The 23,253-nt window shown below is 39.6% G+C and overlaps 1 protein-coding gene across 4 annotated transcripts in view; it reads left to right on the forward strand.

The window, feature by feature from the left end:
* The window catches only part of gria3a (glutamate receptor, ionotropic, AMPA 3a), a 118,141-nt gene that overhangs the window by 64,931 nt on the left and 29,957 nt on the right, over positions 1 to 23,253 (forward strand). For all 4 annotated transcript variants that reach the window (XM_088321331.1, XM_088321332.1, XM_088321334.1 and 1 more), the window contains exons 9-12: positions 3,642 to 3,749; positions 10,272 to 10,478; positions 13,020 to 13,393; positions 18,501 to 18,699. In XM_088321331.1, coding sequence (XP_088177457.1) covers positions 3,642 to 3,749; positions 10,272 to 10,478; positions 13,020 to 13,393; positions 18,501 to 18,699 — 888 coding nt within the window. The remainder of the gene's footprint in view (positions 1 to 3,641; positions 3,750 to 10,271; positions 10,479 to 13,019; positions 13,394 to 18,500; positions 18,700 to 23,253) is intronic.

Consider the following 23,253-nt stretch of genomic DNA (forward strand, 5'->3'; position numbering starts at 1 on the left):
TATCTACCTATCGCTATCTATCTCTATCCATCTATCTCTGTCCATCTATCTCTCTATTTATTCTCTCTATCTCTCTTTCTCTCTCTTCTCTCTCTATCTATCTATTGCTATCTATCTCTATTTCTATCACTATCTATCTATCTCTATCCATCTATCTCTATCCATCTATTGCTCTCCATCTCTATCTATCTCTCTATTTATTGACCTATATCTATCTCTATCCATCTATCTCTATCTCTCTATCTCTATCCATCTATCTCTATCCATCTATTGCTCTCCATCTATTGCTCTCCATCTCTATCTATCTCTCTATTTATTGACCCATCTCTCTCTCTATCCCTCTCTCTCTCTCTCTTCTCTGTCTTCTCTCTCTATCTATCTATCGCTATCTATCTCTATCTCTATCCATCTATCTCTATCTCTCTATCTATTGCTCTCCATCTCTATCTCTCTATCTCTATTTAGTGACCTATCTCTCTCTCTCTATCTCTCTCTCTCTTCTCTGTCTTCTCTCTCTATCTATCTCTCTCTCTCTCTATCTATATATATATATATATATATATATATATATATATATATATATATGTACACCGATTTTAGAATATAAGCAACTATCAAGGAAATAAAAAATTCTAGAAGTAACGATAGAGGTAAGTTGCGCAAAAATAATCTTAAAAAAAAAAAGAATATAAATTCTCACAAGCGAAGTCTTACTCCCCCCATGCTTCTTTGTTGTTATATAAGCAAAAAACCGGCCACGCCGCGAATAGCTCCCTCCCACTCAGATGAATCCAGAGCGAATCGCGCAAAATCAACAAAATAATATTGAAATGTCACAAAATACTGCCATGACAATAGCGTCCCCCAAATCTCCATCACATCTGATAAGTTTAAACATACACTCAAAATAAGGAGAGAAGACATCAATGAATTTTGAATTTTTTTTTTTTTGCTTATCTCGACAGGTTTATTCCCCTAAACCATTTTTTTTCAGCAACTTTGGAAAGAACACAAATGCGTAGAAATGCAGACAATAATTAAGATAAAAAGCAGGTGGTATTGACAGGTTTATGACCTTCTTGAGGAAAAGCTGCGTTGTAATATCCGTCCCAATATGGATTTTTTTTTCTCTCTATTCTGAAGATTTTATGCCAGGCAGGAGGGGTTATAAAACAACAGAAACAAGGTCTTAAATGAATTAATATCTTGTGATATTCACAGGTTTATGACCTTTTTGAGGAAAAGCTGCGTTGTAATATCCGTCCCAATAGGGATTTTTTTTTTCTCTATTCTGAAGATTTTATGCCAGGCAGGAGGGGTTATAAAACAACTGAAACAAGGTCTTAAATTAATTCATATCTTCTGATATTCACAAGTTTATGACCTTTTTGAGGAAAAGCTGCATCGTAATATCCGTCCCAATATGGATTTTTTGGATTTAAATTTTGAACTAGTTTTTTTTTTTTCTCTATTCTGAAGATATTATGCCAGGCAGGAGGGGTTATAAAACAACGGAAACAAGGTCTTAAATGAATTAATATCTTCTGATATTGACAGGTTTATGACCTTTTTGAGGAAAAGCTGCGTTGTAATATCCGTCCAAATAAGGATTTTTTTTTTCTCTATTCTGAAGATTTTATGCCAGGCAGGAGGGGTTATAAAACAACGGAAACAAGGTCTTAAATGAATTAATATCTTCTGATATTGACAGGTTTATGACCTTTTTGAGGAAAAGCTGCGTTGTAATATCCGTCCCAATAGGGATTTTTTTTTTCTCTATTCTGAAGATATTATGCCAGGCAGGAGGGGTTATAAAACAACAGAAACAAGGTCTTAAATGAATTAATATCTTCTGATATTGACAGGTTTATGACCTTTTTGAGGAAAAGCTGCGTTGTAATATCCGTCCCAATAGGGATTTTTTTTTTCTCTATTCTGAAGATATTATGCCAGGCAGGAGGGGTTATAAAACAACAGAAACAAGGTCTTAAATGAATTAATATCTTCTGATATTGACAGGTTTATGACCTTTTTGAGGAAAAGCTGCGTTGTAATATCCGTCCAAATAAGGATTTTTTTTTCTCTATTCTGAAGATATTATGCCAGGCAGGAGGGGTTATAAAACAACGGAAACAAAGTCTGAAATGAATTAACATCTTCTGATATTCACAGGTTTATGACCTTTTTGAGGAAAGGCTGCGTTGTAATATCCGTCCCAATAGGGATTTTTTTTTTCTCTATTCTGAAGATATTATGCCAGGCAGGAGGGGTTATAAAACAACAGCAACAAGGTCTTAAATTAATTAATAACTTATGATATTGACAGGTTTATGACCTTTTTGAGGAAAAGCTGAATTGTAATACCCGTCCCGAATATGGATTTATTGGATTTAAATTTTCAACTAGTTTTTTTTTTTTTGCTCTATTCTGAAGATATTATGCCAGGCAGGAGGGGTTATAAAACAACAGAAACAAGGTCTTAAATGAATTAATATCTTCTGATATTGACAGGTTTATGACCTTTTTGAGGAAAGGCTGCGTTGTAATATCCGTCCCAATAGGGATTTTTTTTTTCTCTATTCTGAAGATATTATGCCAGGCAGGAGGGGTTATAAAACAACAGCAACAAGGTCTTAAATTAATTAATAACTTATGATATTGACAGGTTTATGACCTTTTTGAGGAAAAGCTGCGTTGTAATATCCGTCCCAATATGGATTTAAATATTTAAATTTTCAACTCGTTTTTTTTTTTTCTCTATTCTGAAGATTTTATGCCAGGCAGGAGGGGTTATTAAACAACAGCAACAAGGTCTTAAATTAATTAATACCTTCTGATATTGACAGGTTTATGACCTTTTTGAGGAAAAGCTGCGTTGTAATATCCGTCCTAATATGGATTTAAATTTTCAACTAGTTTTTTTTTTTTGCTCTATTCTGAAGATATTATGCCAGACAGGAGGGGTTATAAAACAACGGAAACAAGGTCTTAAATGAATTAATATCTTCTGATATTGACAGGTTTATTCCTAACAGCAGATCTAAGAGTAAACAGGAGACGGCTCCCATCCGAGTTGCCCAGGATCATTTATACATTTCAACAAACAAATCAAAGACATCCCACTATTCCCCAATTGGCTATGTGTCTGCAGCTAACTTTAGCTTTCTCTTATTGGTTAACTTCTCCCTGCAAGATGGCGTCTCGGCTCCTCCCATGGGCGTGCCAAGCAATTCCAACAATCCCACACCACAGCGCCTTGATGTCTGGTTCATTCTGCGTCAGCAAATCCACGAATCCTGTTATCAAAAATTTCCTAGACAAAACATCTTCCACACTGCCTGCCCTTACCTTTTATTGTACATTGAACTAAAGCACAGTCAGTGAATGTCTTTATTGCATTAAACTGAATACATGTAACTTGTAGTCAATCGTATAAAATCCTTTACCACGTACGAGGGTACTTGTAAACAGACAGGACGCAGGAATGGAAGAGAAAAGTGATGTACTTTGTTGATCTTCGTGACACGAATGAACCCTCATCCTTTATTTAAAAGTGGAAGCGACAATTTCTCACGTCATCGTGTTATTCCCGTCTCTCTGATCCCCTGTCATGACTCTCCCCGTCTGTGTTGTCTTTTCAGATCGGCTACTGGAACGAATACGAAAAATTTGTATATATAATGGATCAGCAGGTCACCAACGAGTCGTCTTCTGTGGAAAACCGAACAATTGTGGTCACTACTATTATGGTACACTCTCGAGCGGCTTTTCAAACGTTTCACCTGAAGATTTCTGCCAACTCGAGGTCAAGGTGTCCATTGTTGCAATCTGTCCTGGGAGGGTAGAAGCTTTTTCTTTTGAGTTGCTTTCCATCCACTCACTACATGTTGAAACAGTCGACTCGCAGGAGTGTTTCGACTGTATCCGTGTGGGTGCCAAAGCATTTTCCTTTTTGGATATTCCGGTGGGCTGTCGTAGTAGTGACATCACAATAACGGCATTGGTAACCATAACCCTAGAGATAAGATTTGCGGTCGGTGCGTACCTACAGTAAGTAACGCTGTCTCCGTCTCGTAAAGTCAAGCGCTCGGTGACGGGATCGTCCGGGGCGGTGGATAAGAGAGGATATAAACAACCCGAGGCAACGCAGCCCTCGGCTGTTTATCCCCTTTCGACCCGTCCCGCGCACAAACTGACCAGAGGGTTTGGCCATTGAAATTCAAGTGTGGAGTCATCAGGCCCCTTTAAATGTAAAATAAGGTGCGCCTTATCTTACATTTAAAATCCCGGCCTCGTCTTCCTTCTGACTTTGTCTATCGTGTTTGCATCCTAGGCAAATTCAGAACACGTCAACGCATTCATTAACACGTCTTTCAGTTGTTTTTTTTTGTTTTGTTTTTTAAAATCAGGCACAGAGGTGGTTTAAGGTTCTGAGCTTTAAGGGTGCCGAGCACCCGGAGCAGGGGTGGGCAAACTACGGCCGGCGGGCCACATGACATACACGTCAGGCTTTTTCATCTGGCCCGCCAAAGGAGAAAATCAAAATAAAATGATAATGTAAATAAGAGTAAGTACAGTTCTACTACTAAAAACGTGATTTGGGGGGCCAACTTCGTCCCCATTGTCCCTTCCTGTGTCTGCAACAAAAATACTACCACAAAATTATTACAAATCTAAATATAGTGATTAAAACCAGGACATCATATATCATTTGTCTTCATTCTGATAACAAAAAGAACATAGAAATACTACTCCTACAGTGATACTTTTGGAGAGAACGATGTTGAGCGCTGCCCCAAAAAATAGGCAGAGAGGAGATATGGCAAAAAGGGAACCTGCTTTCTTGCATTTGGGACACGTTCAAAGTTCCAGACGGCTTTTATATATCCTGTTCTAATGTACCCACTTTCTATTAGTCAGTTATTGTCCACATTCCCCGACAATACTATGATACCAAAATACTATTACAGAAATGTTACAACAGAAATACTATAAAAATAAATATTAAAAATAATACTCCAAAGATACAAGCATGGAAATACATTAAAAATACCTCTACAGAAATACCAAGAAAAAAACCACTACAGTAATACTGTAATACAAATTTACTGCTACATAAATATTACGCCCAAAATACAACTGCAGTAATATTAAAAAAAAAATACTGAAGAAATACTACAAGGAAACTTGAATGGAAACACTTCAAAATTACTTCTACAGAAACAGTACAAAAAATCACTACTATAATACTATAATACAAAACCACTGCGACATAAATGTTACAACAGAAATAATACAAAAATACAACAGAAATACTACAAAAACACAACTACAGTAATACTACAAAAATAGTACAAAAATACAACTGCAGTAATATTAAAAAAATACTAAAGAAATACTACAAAGATACTTGAATGGAAACACTTCAAAAATACTTCTACAGAAATACCAAGAAAAAAACCACCACAGTAATACCATTAGACAAAATTACTGCTAAATAAATATTACGCCAAAAATACTGCAAAAATACAACTGCAGTAATATTAAAAGAAATACTAAAGAAATACTCCAAAGGTACTAGAATGAAAACACTTCAAAAATACTTCTACAGAAATAGTACAAAAATTCACTACATTAATACCATAATACTAAAGTACTGCTATTTAAATATTGCAACAGAAATAATACAAAAATATAGCAGAAATACTACAAAACAGAAATGCAGTAATATCAAAAAAATACTTGAGAAATACTACAAAGATACTAGAATGGAAACACTTCAAAATACTTCTACAGAAATAGTACAAAAATTCACTACATTAATAGCATAATACAAAAATACTGCTACTTAAATATTACAGCAGAAATAATACAAAAATACTACAAAAATACAACTCCAGTAATATTAAAAGAAATACTAAAGAAATACTACAGGGATACTAGAATGGAAACACTTCAACAACACATTTACAGAAATAGCACAGAAATTCACTACATTAATACTATAATACAAAAATACTGCTCCATAAATATTACAACAGAAATAGTACAAAAAATACTTCTACAGAAGTATTACGACAGAAATACTTCAAGAATACAACCACAGTAATACTACAGAAATATATGACTGCAGAAATTCTATAAAAATACCCAAAAAATAGAAGTACAGTAATGTTACAAAGCTAAATATCAAAAGTGGTGTTAGGAATCAAATGAACTGAACCATTTCAAGGCACTGGGGTATCTCATACGTTGTGTTGTTCCCATTTTTTATTTTGTTTTACTTTTTAAAAAGATATATATATAACGTTTTTCATCGTATTTAAGTCTATCCTGACCTTTAAAATGGAAAACAGTGTTTTAAATGAGTTACTTGGGTTGAATTTGAGGATTATGCCCATGGTCAGGCATATTTCCGCTCTAGATTCCTTTTTTTCACACATTTCATGACATAATGCATCACAAATTTCACCCAAAAATTTCCACTTGAGTGTATTTTCTGTCACTGGCGTTTACTTTACGAACCGGAAATGTACTCCGGTGCGCTTTCCCCGCTCCCGCCTCTTGTGCAATGCATACAAAGCCCGCGCACCTCCTGACCCCGTAAACCCGCAAACTTGTACCTTCAGGATAATGCAAACCCCGATTTCCTATTTTCCACGCTGGCCCGTTTGGCCTTGAATGCAGCAGCAGCCTGCTATATAGCACAAGGAGTCCTCCATTTTCAAATGAGTGATTTCGCAAATTTTAAGTCTAAATTTACACTCCTGTCCAAAATTTAGCTTGTTAAAATAGCTTTAAAACTGACTTTTCTACGAGCTCGTCGAGTAACTTGTGAATCCCGTGCATCAGAACGGCCAGAAAAATATAACTTTTGTCTGAAAGTCGTGTTTTAAAATATTCAGGCTATTCCATGTGAAAAATCGCTGAAGATCTCCTACAACAGTGTGTACTACTCCCAACAGAGAATTGCACAAACAGGCTCTAACCAGAGTGGTAAGAGAAGGGTAATTGTTTTCAACTTAGAATGAAATGGTAAAACATAAAATAAGACACTATTTTTCAGTGAAGAGGACGCTAGGTTCCGGCGCAAAAAATACCCTAGTTTCTACCGTAGAAGAAGATGATGCTTGTTATCAGTGTAGAAGAAGAAAACAGTGCCATATAAGGCTTGTTTTTAGCATAGAAAAAGTAGTTTTCAGTGGGAAAAAAAGCGCAAGATTCTTGCGTAAACACAGAACAAAAACTGGTAGTTTCCACCAAAAGAGTAGATGATGCTTGATTTCAGCGTAGAAGAAGAAAATGGTGCAATATAAGGCTTGTTTTTAGCATAGAAGAAGAGTAGTTTTCAGTGAAGAAGAAAAAAAAAGCTAGTTTCCACCATAGAAAAATAAGATGCTTGTTTTCAGCATGGAATGAAATGGTAAAAAAAAAATGCACTCCTTTTTAACAAAAAGTGAAGAAGAAAGTGTTATGTTCCGGAACAAAGGGGAAGATGATGTTTGTTTTTAGCTTAGAAGAAGAAAATGGTGCAATATAAGCCTTAGCGTAAAAAAAGAATAGTTTTCAGTGAAGAAGAAAACGCTAGGCTCCAGCGTGAAAAATACCCTAGTTTCTACCGTAGAAGAAGATGATGCTTGTTTTCAGCATAGAAGAAGAAAATCGTGCAATATTAGCCTTGTTTTTAGCCTAAAAGGAATAGCTTTCAGTGAAGTAGAAAATGCTAGGTTCCGGCGTAAAAAATACCGTAGTTTCTACCGTAGAAGAAGATGATGCTTGTTTTCACTGTAGAAGAAGATAATTGTGCAATAAGGCTTGCTTTTAGCATAAAAGAAGAGTAGTTTTTAGTGGAAAAATTTTAAAAAATGCTAGTTTCCAACAAAGGAGAAGATAATTGTTTTTCAGTGTAGAAGAAGAAAATGGTGCAATCTAAGCATTGTTTTCAGTAAAGAAGAAAACTCTAGGTTAAGACGTAAAAAAAGAGGCTAGTTTCCACCGTAGAAAAATAAGATGCTTGTTTTTAGCATAGAAGAAGAACAATGGAGCAGTATGAGGCTTGTTTTAAGCATAAAACGATTCTAGTTTTCAGTGAAGAAGAAAAAAGATACCAGTTACCACCATAGAAGAAATAATGCCTGTTTTTCAGTGTAGAAGAAGAAAATGGTGCAATCTAAGCCTTGTTTTCAGTAAAGAAGAAAAATCTAGGTTCAGACGTAAAAAAAGAGGCTAGTTTCCACTGTAGAAAAATAAGATGCTTGTTTTCAGCATAGAAGAAGAACAATGGAACAATATGAGGCTTGTTTCAAGCATAAAAGAAGATTCTAGTTTTCAGTGAAGAAGAAAAAAGATACGAGTTACCACCATAGAAGAAATAATGCCTGTTTTTCAGTGTAGAAGAAGAAAATGGTGCAATCTAAGCCTTGTTTTCAGTAAAGAAGAAAAATCTAGGTTCAGACGTAAAAAAAGAGGCTAGTTTCCACTGTAGAAAAATAAGATGCTTGTTTTCAGCATAGAAGAAGAACAATGGAACAATATGAGGCTTGTTTCAAGCATAAAAGAAGATTCTAGTTTTCAGTGAAGAAGAAAAAAGATACGAGTTACCACCATAGAAGAAATAATGCCTGTTTTTCAGTGTAGAAGAAGAAAATGGTGCAATCTAAGCCTTGTTTTCAGTAAAGAAGAAAAATCTAGGTTCAGGCGTAAAAAATAGGCTAGTTTCCACTGTAGAAAAATAAGATGCTTGTTTTTAGCATAGAAGAAGAACAATGGAGCAGTATGAGGCTTGTTTTAAGCATAAAATGATTCTAGTTTTCAGTGAAGAAGAAAAAAGATACTAGTTACCACCATAGAAGAAGATGATACTTGTTTTTCAGTGTAGAAGAAGAAAATGATGCAATCTAAGCATTGTTTTCAGTAAAGAAGAAAACTCTAGGTTCAGACGTAAAAAAAGAGACTAGTTTCCACCGTAGAAAAATAAGATGCTTGTTTTTAGCATAGAAGAAGAACAATGGAGCAGTATGAGGCTTGTTTTAAGCATAAAACGATTCTAGTTTTCAGTGAAGAAGAAAAAAGATACTAGTTACCATCAGAGAAGAAGATGATACTTGTTTTTCAGTGTAGAAGAAGAAAATGGTGCAATCTAAGCCTTGTTTTCAGTAAAGAAGAAAAATCTAGGTTCAGGCGTAAAAAATAGGCTAGTTTCCACTGTAGAAAAATAAGATGCTTGTTTTCAGCGTAGAAGAAGAACAATGGAGCAAATTGAGGCTTGTTTTAAGCATAAAAGAAGATTCTAGTTTTCAGTGAAGAAGAAAAAAGATACCAGTTACCACCATAGAAGAAGATGATACTTTTTTTTCAGTGTAGAAGAAGAAAATGAAGCAATCCACGCCTGGTTTTCAGTAAAGAAGAAAACTCTAGGTTCAGACGTAAAAAAAGAGGCTAGTTTCCACTGTAGAAAAATAAGATTCTTGTTTTCAGCATAGAAGAAGATAAGGCTTGTTTTAAGCTAGTTTTCAGTGAAGAAGACAAAATATACTCGTTACCACCATAGAAGAAGATGAAAAATGAGTCATAAAACATAACATAACATAAAATAGGGAACTGCTTTTCAGTGAAGAAGAAAACGCTTAAAAAATATCTTCGTTTGAACGTTTAAAACGTTTAAAAGTCTGACATATCTTGTCGGTGAAGAAAAAACGCGAAAAGATGTTAATTTCCGTCATAGAAGAAGCGTAGAAGACAATCTCCAAAGCGCTTCACAATGTACATCACATTTTAGCCATTCACGCACACACTCACGCACCGGTTGCCAGAGGCAGCCATTTTTTCCGTATTCAATAAATAAAACTCTAATTTCTGGCATAGAAGAAGACAGCCCTTGTTTTTAGCATCGAAGAAGACGCTAGTTTTCATTGAAGAAGACGTTCCTGTCTAAACAATACTACTCTAGTTTCCGGCATTGAAGTAGACGCTTGTTTTTGGGGTTTTTTTTAGAAACCACCTGAAAAATTTTGGATTCTAGCAGGGAAACAAAACCAAATGACACTAAACAAACAAGAACGCTCATGATTTTCTATTTAAAACGGAGGACTCCTCGTATTTGGCCGAGTGTTGACCCGCCCCGCCCTCCGATCCCAGATTGCCATACCGTCAACCGATCCTAACCACGCCAGCCCTCCTCCCAAGCATGAAAAGCATGCCCGAGTGTGACCTCCGAGGCCGGCCCGCGTACCATATCTTTGCCACCGCCTCATACTCTGTGTGATTAACAGGAAGCGCCGTACGTGATGTACAAGAAAAACTATATGCAGATGGACGGGAACGACCGGTACGAAGGCTACTGTGTCGATTTAGCGTCCGAGATCGCCAAACACGTGGGGATCAGATACAAACTCTCGGTCGTTCCCGACGGAAAATACGGGGCCAGGGATCCCGAGACCAAGACCTGGAACGGGATGGTGGGTGAACTGGTTTATGGGGTAGGTATCACTCGACGCATTGAAACACAGTATTTCACGACAGTCGATCCCGACTGGTTTTATGGGTGGAGTTAAAGAGCCAATTGCAATTCATCATTTTAAGCTCAAAACAAAAAACTGATTTTAGAACAAACTGTCAGGACCAGAACGGAGACAGGACCCACTTGCGTTGCGTTTCTCTCAGTGTTATTGGTTGCTCAGACGCGGAAGTGGTATATCCGTGGCGAGCGATGTCGAGAGAGGAAAAAACTGATCGGTAGCCGGAAAGGGGAGAAAAAATATAGTCGAGATCAGAAAAGCGGTCGGGGGCGGGAAACAGACGGGAACCGGAACAGTAGAGAGTCAGGGGGCGGTGTCGAGAGCGCAAAAAACAGATCGGTAGCCGGGAAGGGGGAGCAAAAATCGTGGTCGAGATCAGAAAAGTGGTCGGAGCCGGGAAACGGACGGGAACCGGAACAGGAGAGAGTCAAGGGGCGGTGTCGAGAGCGGAAAAAACAGATCGGTAGCCGGGAAGGGGGAGCAAAAATCGTGGTCGAGATCAGAAAAGGGGTCGGATGCGGGAAACAGATGGGAACCGGAACAGGAGAGAGTCAGGGGGCGGTGTCGAGAGCGGAAAAAACAGATCGGTAGCCGGGAAGGGGGAGGAAAAATCGTGGTCGAGATCAGAAAAGGGGTCGGATGCGGGAAACAGATGGGAACCGGAACAGGAGAGAGTCAGGGGGCGGTGTCGAGAGCGGAAAAAACAGATCGGTAGCCGGGAAGGGGGAGGAAAAATCGTGGACGAGATCAGAAAAGCGGTCGGAGCCGGGAAACAGATGGGAACCCGGAACAGGAGAGAGTCAGGGGCGGTGTCGAGAGCGGAAAAAACAGATCGGTAGCCGGGAAGGGGGAGCAAAAATCGTGGTTGAAATCAGAAAAGCAGTCGGAGCCGGGAAACAGATGAGAACCGGAACAGGAGAGAGTCAGGGGGCGGTGTCGAGAGCGCAAAAAACAGATCGGTAGCCGGGACGGGGGAGCAAAAATCGTGGTCGAGATCAGAAAAGTGGTCGGAGCCGGGAAACGGACGGGAACCAGAACAGGAGAGAGTCAGGGGGCGGTGTCGAGAGCGGAAAAGACAGATCGGTAGCCGGGAAAGGGGAGCAAAATTCGTGGTCGAGATCAGAAAAGCGGTCGGAGCCGGGAAACAGACGGGAACCGGAACAGGAGAGAGTCAGGTTCGAAAAGCTTGGGTGGAATTAAAGAGCCTCATGGCATGAGGAAGACAATTTTAGATGACAGTTTTAACTGTATATAGATATCTATCTGTTATTACACTATATCCCTTTAAATAAAGTATCATTTACTGCCTCCTAGTGGTAAATAAATACAGAATTTGAATTTTAAGGAAAAATTCTGAACTATTATATAAATGTCAATTTTAAGTACTCGAAGGTTGGAAATTTGTATTTATTTTATTTGGCGCCATTTGGTCACTTTCCATTTCCGTAGTTTGTATTCTTCCTTTGGGTTTGTAGCATTCGTTTTCAGTCTCACGACACAATACAGTGACCTCTAGTGTTTTTCTAATACACACGTGGCCTGCCACATGTTTACGTGGCCCTGTGAGAAAAGCACAAGAGAAAAATGAGCATCAAACCATGACCTGCTGTTTTAAATATGTCCACTGGATGTCACCAAAACCAGGCGCCACTCCCAAAGCACCCACTGTAGCTGTATTAATCACCCAGAGAACATTGAAAATTATTTCACCGACTTGCTTTTAAGCGTGATAGAGAGGGCGGGACAAAGAAAGAAAAAGAGAGAAAAGGAGAGAGCGTGAGACACAAAAGATTAAACGTTGCGAGAGAGGGGGAAAAGAAAGGGAGAGGAAGAAAGAAATCCAAAGAGAAATAGAAAGACAGAGGAAAGAAAAGAGAAAAGAAAGCGCAAAGGGTAGGAAGAGAGAAAGAGAAAAGAGAGAAAAGGAAAAAAGGAAGTAAAAGCAAAAGAGGTTAAAAGACACGGAGAGAGAAAGAGACAAAGAGCAACAAAGGAAGAGAAAGAGAGTGAAAGAGACAGAGACAGAGTGGGAGAAAAGGGGTGGAAAAGAAAGAGAGAGAGAAATAATAACAAGTACAGTGTCTTTGTTCGAGGCACCTGGCTTTGGCAACATCAAGTGGACATATTTCAACCCGCAGCTCATTTTTCTCTTGCGCTTCTCTGAGTGTTGTCTCGCCGGCCGGATTTAATCCCTTAGCGGGCCTGACTGGCCCGCGGGCCGCCTGTTTGACACCTGTGTCTTAAACAATGAGATACTCTGTTCAGTTTTTGAGCAATGTGATTCTCTGTTGTGCTAAAAACCCAAAGAACAAACCATTTTACAGAGCCAAATTTTTGTTATGTTATCAGTAGTCGGTGATTTAATACTGATCTCTAATAAATAGTGTTGTCTCGCGGGCCGGATTCAATCCCTCAGCGGGCCTGATCTGTCCCCTGCGGTGTCCCTGATGTCTTTCCATCCCCACTGACACGGTCCCCTCCTTGTCCCCCCCACCGCCACAGAGAGCCGACATCGCCGTGGCCCCCCTGACCATAACTCTGGTACGGGAGGAAGTCATCGACTTCTCCAAGCCCTTCATGAGCTTGGGGATCTCCATCATGATCAAGAAGCCCCAAAAGTCCAAACCCGGCGTCTTCTCCTTCCTGGACCCCCTGGCCTACGAGATCTGGATGTGCATCGTGTTCGCCTACATCGGCGTGAGCGTGGTCCTGTTCCTGGTGAGCCGCTTCAGTCCTTACGAGTGGCACCTGGACGAGAACGAAGAAGCCAAAGACCCCCAGAGTCCCCCAGACCCGCCCAACGACTTTGGCATTTTTAATAGCCTGTGGTTCTCGCTGGGTGCCTTCATGCAGCAAGGATGCGATATCTCCCCAAGGTTGGTAGTCCACCTCCCTGCCCGCCGCCTGCCGTCACCTCTTTGCATTTTAGAGTCCCTGACATAAACATCTCCATCTCCACATGGTGCATATAGGTTATTTTGGCCTCGTCCCGCCTCGATCCAGTCTCTCGGATAAAATCGCGGAGGACCGACCCCGCCGTGTGGAGAAACTAATGTGTAAACATCTAAATACAAACAAATATATGCCGTCTGGATACATGAGCACAACTATTTCCCATCATGCCTCAATATATGATATAAATGCAATTGATTCATACACAGTGAACCCTCATTTAGCACAGGTCCAAAAACAACCCGTGACAGGTGAAATCCGTAAAGTAGAAACCTTCATTTTTCTTCAGTTCATAAACAACGAGATACACTATTATGCTATAAACCCAAAGAACAAACCCTTCTACAGACCCAAGCTTTTTAACTCACGTCCTGCCTCGATCCAGTCTGTCGGATAAAATCGCGGAGGACCGACCCCGCCGTGTGGAAAAATAAATGTGTAAACATCTAAATACAAACAAATATATGCCGTCTGGATACATGAGCACAACTATTTCCCATCATGCCTCAATATATGATATAAATGCAATTGATTCACACAGTGAACCCTCATTTAGCACAGGTCCAAAAACAACCCGTGACAGGTGAAATCCGTAAAGTAGAAACCTTCATTTTTCTTTAGTTCATAAACAACGAGATACACTATTATGCTATAAACCCAAAGAACAAACCCTTCTACAGACCCAAGCTTTTTAACTCACGTCCCGCCTCGATCCAGTCTGTCGGATAAAATCACGGAGGACCGACCCTGCCGTGTGGAGAAATAAATGTGTAAACATCTAAATACAAACAAATATATGCCGTCTGGATACATGAGCACAACTATTTCCCATCATGCCTCAATATATGATATAAATGCAATTGATTCATACACAGTGAACCCTCATTTAGCACAGGTCCAAAAACAACCCGTGACAGGTGAAATCCGTAAAGTAGAAACCTTCATTTTTCTTCAGTTCATAAACAACGAGATACACTATTATGCTATAAACCCAAAGAACAAACCCTTCTACAGACCCAAGCTTTTTAACTCACGTCCTGCCTCGATCCAGTCTGTCGGATAAAATCGCGGAGGACCGACCCCGCCGTGTGGAAAAATAAATGTGTAAACATCTAAATACAAACAAATATATGCCGTCTGGATACATGAGCACAACTATTTCCCATCATGCCTCAATATATGATATAAATGCAATTGATTCACACAGTGAACCCTCATTTAGCACAGGTCCAAAAACAACCCGTGACAGGTGAAATCCGTAAAGTAGAAACCTTCATTTTTCTTTAGTTCATAAACAACGAGATACACTATTATGCTATAAACCCAAAGAACAAACCCTTCTACAGACCCAAGCTTTTTAACTCACGTCCCGCCTCGATCCAGTCTGTCGGATAAAATCACGGAGGACCGACCCTGCCGTGTGGAGAAATAAATGTGTAAACATCTAAATACAAACAAATATATGCCGTCTGGATACATGAGCACAACTATTTCCCATCATGCCTCAATATATGATATAAATGCAATTGATTCATACACAGTGAACCCTCATTTAGCACAGGTCCAAAAACAACCCGTGACAGGTGAAATCCGTAAAGTAGAAACCTTCATTTTTCTTCAGTTCATAAACAACGAGATACACTATTATGCTATAAACCCAAAGAACAAACCCTTCTACAGACCCAAGCTTTTTAACTCACGTCCCGCCTCGATCCAGTCTGTCGGATAAAATCGCGGAGGACCGACCCCGCCGTGTGGAGAAATAAATGCAGCTAACCAGATGTGCAAAATGGGCAGTCAGGTAGACAAGTCACTATACACTATATATATATATATATATATATATATATATATATATATTCACGCGGCATATATCTGTTGGTATTTATTTATTAGTACAAGTATTTGTACATACGGCCGGATTTGTACTCCGTGCGGAATAACTTATAGTCACCATGCTTAGGGCTGTAAAATGCACAGGGTTCATTCCATCGCCGAGTCCAAAACGAAGGTGACTCTTGGAGGGCTACCGTGTTTTTGCTGCATGTCCCATTTTACGGTCATCGACTCACTCAGCTTCACTTGGGGGCCACCGTCCAAGTTCCCGTCGACATCGTCGGTTCACGCTTCCATCCATGACACCCTCCATCTCTCATCTCCTAAGAGGACTCTCAAAGGCCAGAGAATGGATCGGAAGATGCTCTCATGGACCGTGTCAAAGACTCGCCTTTGATTTTTTGGGGGGAATGGGCCAAAGGATGAAAAAAAAAATGAAATACGGGAGTGTACTACCCCAAAACTTCGTGTATAACGCACACCCAAACTTTCAATTCTTCTTTGGGTAAAAAAAAAAAAAAGTACGTTATACACCTATATATACAAGTCTGTGACATTATGGGGATTCAGTACACTGATCTGCCTGTGAGAGGCCATTTGAGAGGTAAATCGTGCTTGCTCTCACATATAATCATACTCTCACACATGCACTGCCTAGAACTGACTACATCTCCTCATGAGCTAAATAATAATAATCTTGTCTCTTATTGTGTGTCATACCTATGCTCAAACGCTACTATATTCTCTATTCTACGCACAACTATTCTCTCTCACACTTACTGTTATATTCTCATACACTCTACTATATTCTTTCATACATGCTAGGATACTCTCATACACACACTACTATGCTTTCACACACATACTACTGTATTCAAACACACGCACACAATACTTAGAACACTCATACACTATTATAGTCTCTCATCTACGCTACTATACTTCCCCTCACACTACTATACTCTCACACACTGTTATCCTTTCTCATGCTATTGAAATTGTTATTACTTTAAGTTTTTTTCACATCTAGTGTGATGATCATCTCAATTTTTAGTGTTGTTTAGATATTTTTGGTAACAAAGGTGATGCACATTGATGTGATGTTGTACAGTATGACGTTAAACTGGAGTTTCTCTCATTAAAGTATTATGTTCAAGAGAGTATAGTAGTGTGTGAATGAGAGTTTTGTGGTATGTGTGAGAGAATATAGGATTATGTGTGAAAAAGTATAGTGGTGTGTATAAGAGTTTAGTAATACGAGCAAGACTAGTCATGTGTGTATCTGAGTATAGTAATATGTGTGAAAGAGTATAGTAATGTGGGTACTGGATTATAGTGGTATGCGTGAGAGAGTACAGTAGTGTTTGAATGAGAGTATAGTGATGTGAGCGAGAAAGTAAAGGAGTATGTTTGGCAAGTATAATTTTGTGTGTATGAAAGTTAAGTAATACGAGTGAGAGAGTATAGTAGTGTGGGTACTAGATTATAGTAGTATGTGTGAGAGAGTACAGTAGTTTTTGAATGAGAGAATAGTGATTCGTGCGAGAGAGTAAAGGAGTATGTTTAAGAAAGTATAATGGTGTGTGTATGAAAGTTTAGTAATACGAGTGAGAGAGTATAGTAGTGTGGGTACTAGATTATAGTAGTATTTGTGAGAGAGTACAGTAGTGTTTGAATGAGAGTATAGTGATGTGAGCGAGAAAGTAAAGGAGTATGTTTGAGGAAGTATAATGGTGTGTGTATGAAAGTTTAGTAATACGAGTGAGAGAGTATAGTAGTGTGGGTACTAGATTATAGTAGTATGTGTGAGAGAGTACAGTAGTTTTTGAATGAGAGTATAGTGATTCGTGCGAGAGAGTAAAGGAGTATGTTTAAGAAAGTATAATGGTGTGTGTATGAAAGTTTAGTAATACAAGTGAGAGAGTATAGTAGTGTGGGTACTAGATTATAGTAGTATGTGTGAGAGAGGACAGTAGTTTTTGAATGCGAGTATATTGATTTGTGCGAGAGAGTAAAGGAGTATGTTTAAGAAAGTATAATGGTGTGTGTGTATGAAAGTTTAGTAATACAAATGAGAAAATATAGAAGTGTGGGTACTAGATTATAGTAGTATGTGTGAGAGAGTACAGTAGTGTTTGAATGAGAGTAGAGTGATACGTGCGAGAGCGTAAAGGAGTATGTTTGAGGAAGTATAATGGTGTGTGTATGAAAGTTTAGTAATACGAGTGAGAGAATATAGTAGTTGTATTAGAGTATAGTAATATGTGCGAGAGAGTATAGTCGTGTGCGAATCAGAGTATATGTATGTATGTATGAAGGTTTAATAATATGTGTGAGAGAGTGCAGTAGTGTTTGTATGACAGCATATCAATATGTGTAAGAGAGTATAGTTATGTTTTAGAGAGTGCAGTAGTGTATGTATGAGAGTATAGTAACATGTGGGAGGAAGTATAATAGTCTGTGTATGAGAGTGTTATCGTGAGGTTCTTGTGAATGATTGACTGGGCAAACCTGCTGCTCACTAGAACTCTAGTGTTTATATGAGAGCTTCGACTGACTTTCTACGTGGCATCGTCTGATGTTCATGCCGGTTCACACTGCTCCCAGAAAAGCTCTCCACGTCTCGCTGTTTATTAGTAAGACTTTGTATTTATTCTAGCCTTACCTTTTAATGGACTGTGTTTTTTGTCACTAGTTTTCCATTTCCCTTCCTCTACGGAGCGCCTTTTGTTGATTCCCCCATCCCCGTTAAAACTGTGGATCTGACACTTGAATCCAACCCACCGAAAAGTAACCATAGTAATACTGTGTCTGTTAAAGAAAATAGTAACGTGTGTATGAGAGTAAAGTAATATGTGTGAGAGACTAGAGTGGTGTTTATGAAAGTATAATAAAATGTGTGAAGTATAAAAGAGTTTCCTTTCAGTCATCATCCTTCCGATCTTCTCTTTCTTCCACTCAGTCGCTTTACTTCCACAGCCTCTCACATTTAGTGACCCTATAGGGTTTGCGAGACCTTTCGGTGTCCCGCCCCCTGTATACGAGTACAGTTGTGCATGTGAGAGAGTATGATGGTATATGTGAGAGCAAGTAGGATATACTTCTCAAAGGGCTTCTGGTCTTGATCTGACCAACTTCTAATGCCTTCTCAACGCTTTGCAGTTCTTACGTCCGCTGTGTTTCCCCTTTGACCAGGTCACTGTCGGGACGTATCGTGGGGGGCGTGTGGTGGTTCTTCACCCTCATCATCATCTCGTCCTACACGGCCAACCTGGCGGCCTTCCTCACCGTGGAGAGGATGGTCTCCCCCATCGAGAGCGCAGAAGACCTGGCCAAACAGACTGAAATCGCCTACGGGACTCTAGACTCCGGCTCCACTAAGGAGTTCTTTAGGGTAAGAGATGTCGGCAAAGCATTATTAGCTCCCATTACGAAAAACCAGGGGTCTCAAACTCAGTGTATATGGGGGCAACCGAAGGCAGGGTCTGGGTGAGGTTGGGCCTAATCAGGTTTTCCACAAAAACAACACTATATCGATGTAAGGGGTGGACTCATATGCGGCAAGCAGGAACTAAGGCAGGCGAGTTCAAAAAAAGGCTTGGCATTTCATAACAAAAAGAGGTACAAAGTAACAAACAGATAAGGTTTCACAAAACAACGAAATGTACAACAAAACCTGACATGATACAAACCAGGAACAAAGACCAAACCAAAAATGGAGATGAAAGTACAAAGTAACAAACAAATAAGTGTCCAAGAAACCCAAAAAACAAAATCATAGCAAACAGAACAAAAAGAACGTTACATCTATGTGAGGGGTGGACTCATATGGGGCAAGCAGGAACTGCGGCAGCCGGGCTCAGAAAAAGGCTTGGCATTTCATAACAAAAGGAGGTACAAAGTAACAAACAGATAAGGTTTCACAAAACAAGGAAATGTCCAAACAAAACCAAACCTGACATGATACAAACCAGGAACAAAGACCAAACCGAAAATGGAGATGCGAGTACAAAGTAACAAACAAGTGTCCAAGAAACCCAAAAAACAAAATCATAGATATCATATATTTTTGGAATAATAGTTGGGTTGGGTTCTGGGATGGATGGATGGATGGATGGATCCTTTAACCATTTGGGTGAGAGAGGTGTGGTGTGTCTTGGGCAAGTACAGCCTGGTGGCACCTAGCCCTCTCCAGGCAATTCGTATAGTATTACTGTATAAGTAGTTTTGTAGTATTCCATTGTCTAATTTTTGTTATATTTCTCTAGTATTTTTCGTATTAATGGTTGGTTGGTTGGTTGGTTGGATCCCTTAACCACTAGAGTGGTAGGGGCTCCATTTGCTGTGGTGTGTCTTGGGCATGTACAGCCTGGTGGCACCCATCCCTCTCCAGGCCATTCATATAGTATTACTGTATAAATATTTTTGTAGTATTTCTCTAGTATTCCTTGTAATAATGGTTGTATGGATGGATTCTTTTACTACTTGGCTGAGAAGGATGTGGTGTGTCCTGGGCAAGTACAGCCTGCTGGCACCTGTCCCTCGCCAGGCCATCCATATAAAATTACTGTATATGTATTTTTGTAGTACTTCCATTGTCTTATTTTTGTAGTATTTCTCTAGTATTTTGGTATTTTTGATTGGTTGGTTGGTTTCTTGGATCCCTTAACCACTAGAGTGGCAGGGACACCATTTCCTGTGGTGTGTCTTGGGCACGTACAGCCTGGAGGCACCCATCCCTCCCCATGCCATTCACATAGTATTACTGTATAAGTATTTTGTAGTATTTATGTCTTGTTTTTGTAGTATTTGTCTAATAATTTTGGGAATAATAGTTGAATGGATGGATGGATCCCTTAACTACTTGGATGAGAGGTGTGTGGTGTGTCTTGGGTAAGTACAGCCTGATGGCACCTGTCCCTCTCCAGGCCATCCATATAGTATTACTGTATAAATATTTTTGTAGTATTTCTCTAGTATTTTTCGTATTAATGGTTGGTTGGTTCGTTGGATCCCTTAACCACTAGGGTGGTAGGGGCACCATTCCCTGTGGTGTATCTTGGGCACGTACAGCCTGGTAGCGCCCATCCCTCCCCAGGCCATTCACATAGTATTACTGTATAGGTATTTTTGTAGTATTTCTCTAGTATTTTTCGTATTAATGATCGGTTGGTTCGTTGGATCCCTTAACCACTAGGGTGGTATTGGCACCATTTTCTGTGGTGTATCTTGCGCACGAACAGCCTGGTAGCGCCCATCCCTCCCCAGGCCATTCACATAGTATTACTGTATAAGTATTTTTGTAGTATTTCTCTAGTATTTTTCGTATTAATGGTCGGTTGGTTTGTTGGATCCCTTAACCACTAGGGTGGTATTGGCACCATTTCCTGTGGTGTATCTTGGGCACGTACAGCCTGGTGGTGCCCATCCCTCCCCAGGCCATTCACATAGTATTACTGTTTAAGTGTTTTTGTAGTATTTCTATAGCCTTTGTTTTCTTTTCAGAGTGAAAGCTAATTCATATATGAGGTCCCTGTTTTTGAGCACTTACTTTTATACTTACTTTTGTAGTCATTTTGTAGTATTTCTGTTATAGTATTTTGTAGTAGACACACAAAAGAGACAATATTTTTAATTAATAGTCATTTATTGACTGTTATATATATATACTGTCGTTATTTTCTGACCTTTTTTGTTTTGCTAGCCGCTGAAAAACCCGGACCCCCGTTTTAGAGCGCTAATAACGTTTTTTCACCCTGACAGAAAAACTGCGATTTTTCAAAAGGAAACGGGCATTTCCGACAGTGTTCCAAAAGCAGCGAGGCGAAGAAATGTCCGTAATGAGTGCGATAGGGAATGGGCGCTACTTGGCCGTGCCAGGGATCCTTCAAATTTCCCAAAAGCGGTGTAAATTCGCTCGAGCTGAACCGTCTCCGATTGGAAGAGACGGCGTGGCGCTGTTATCTATTCATGGTCAAACCTTGTCCTCCACCTGTCACTTCCTTTCGCAGCTTATATTGAAAAAAAAAAGCTGTTTTGTGCTGTGAATAAATTTGAATTGTCAATGGTAACAAGGTAGTGAAGATTGTTTACGGAATTAAACCTGGCACTCCAGGATAAACATGTCATGAAATGTTTAAAAAGAGGAAAATAGGATAGAAAAGGATGTTTGAATAATTTTTGTCATCGACGCCGCAGTCCAACTAGCAAGACACACGCTACACCGGCACGGCCGAGACTTCGGTAAAAACAGGGGTGGGGGACTATGCGCTGCAATAGCAGCAGAATCATTGACACTCACTGCTCATCCGATATACCGTAAAATCCGGACTATAGAGCGCACCTGATTATAAGCCGCACGCACTACATTTTGCGGACATAATTAGTTTTGTCCTTACACAAGCCGCACCTGTATATAAGCCGCATGCGCCAACATTTAATCATGTAACACAGTCACAAGTTTAACCCAAACCTGACTTTAGGTGCTGCGATTGTAACTGCAGATATAGTACACAATCCGTCCACCATAGTCGGCAACATGAACGGAAAATGATACCGGTACTTAAGGTTTGATGCAGACCTGCAGAGTCCGGGTCCCGTTGAAAGTAATCCAATGAAAAAAAATATATATTTCCAAAGTTAAGGGTGGGAAAAATATATTTCCACTATTGTCAGCTGCGACAACAAAGAGATTTAACTCAGCTTTACCCCACTTCCCGTCAGCCCGCGTTTGCTCCGCCCCTTCTTTTTGATTCGCTCATAGAAAACATATCAAAATAAGTTTCTAAAATAAATACATGACGAAAATATACAGTTGGAGATACATATTATACATGGTTACACATATTTACGAAGAAAGACGGTACACCGAGAGAGTTTTCAAAGCTTTAATAATAATAATGCATTTTATTTAAAAGCGCCTTTCAGGCCACCCAAGGACACTGTACACACAATGAAAAAATACAATTTAAAAAAGTTGTAAGCAAAATAATAAGTAAAAACAAGACATCAAATCATAAAAACATAGGAAATGGAGAAACTGTATAAGTATTTTTTGTATATAATATAACTTTCATCCCAAACCGTGCCTGTGAAAGGTAGCAAAACGCTACTAGCAACACGCTCATAAGGTTAATAAAAGCCGTACCGTCTTCAGCTTTCTACATATATCTGTCGCCATCAAGGGCGTTTTCCTCATAATCGGAAGGAAACTTTGTCATACGGACAATTCGAACGTAAACTAAGAGGATGCAGTCTTCCTCAACGCACAATTCCACCGGTCTAAATTTTAGCTTTTGCACTCGAGTGCCGCTGGTGGCCGTTAGGAAAATGACATAAATAAGCCGCAAGGGAAAAAGTAGCGGCTTATAGTCCGGAATTTACGGTCGATTTTCTAGCAGTATCGCGTAGACCACAGGTGTCAAACAGGCGGCCCGCGGGCCGGATCAGGCCCGCTAAGGGATTAGATCCGGCCCGCGAGACAACATTCAGAGAAGCGCAAGAGGAAAACAAGCTGCAGGTTGAAATATGTCAACTTGACATTGCCAAAGAGAGGTGCCTTGAACAAAGACACTGTACTTGTATTTCTTTCTCTCTCTCTCTCTCTCTCTCCCTCTTTTCCACCCCTTTTCTCCCACTCTCTCTATGTCTCTCTTTTTCTCTTCTTTTGTTCCTTTTTGTCTCTTTCTCTCTCTGTGTCTTTTTTAACTTATTTTGCTCTAACTTCCTTTTTTTGTTTTCTCTCTTTTCTCTTTCTCTCTTCCTACCCTTCGCCCTTTCTTTTCTCTTTTCTCTCCTTCTGTCTTTCTATTTCTCTTTGGATTTCTTTCTTCCTCTCCCTTTCTTTCCCCCTCTCTCACGACTTTTTATCTTTTGTTTCTCACGCTCTCTCCCTCTCTCCCTTTTCCCTCCCTCTTTCTCTTATTTCTTTATCTCTCTTTTTCTTTCT

Source organism: Urocampus carinirostris, chromosome 17, assembly GCF_059441175.1.
Source record: "Urocampus carinirostris isolate Australia breed hairy pipefish chromosome 17, RoL_Ucar_1.0, whole genome shotgun sequence".
NCBI lineage: Eukaryota > Metazoa > Chordata > Actinopteri > Syngnathiformes > Syngnathidae > Urocampus > Urocampus carinirostris.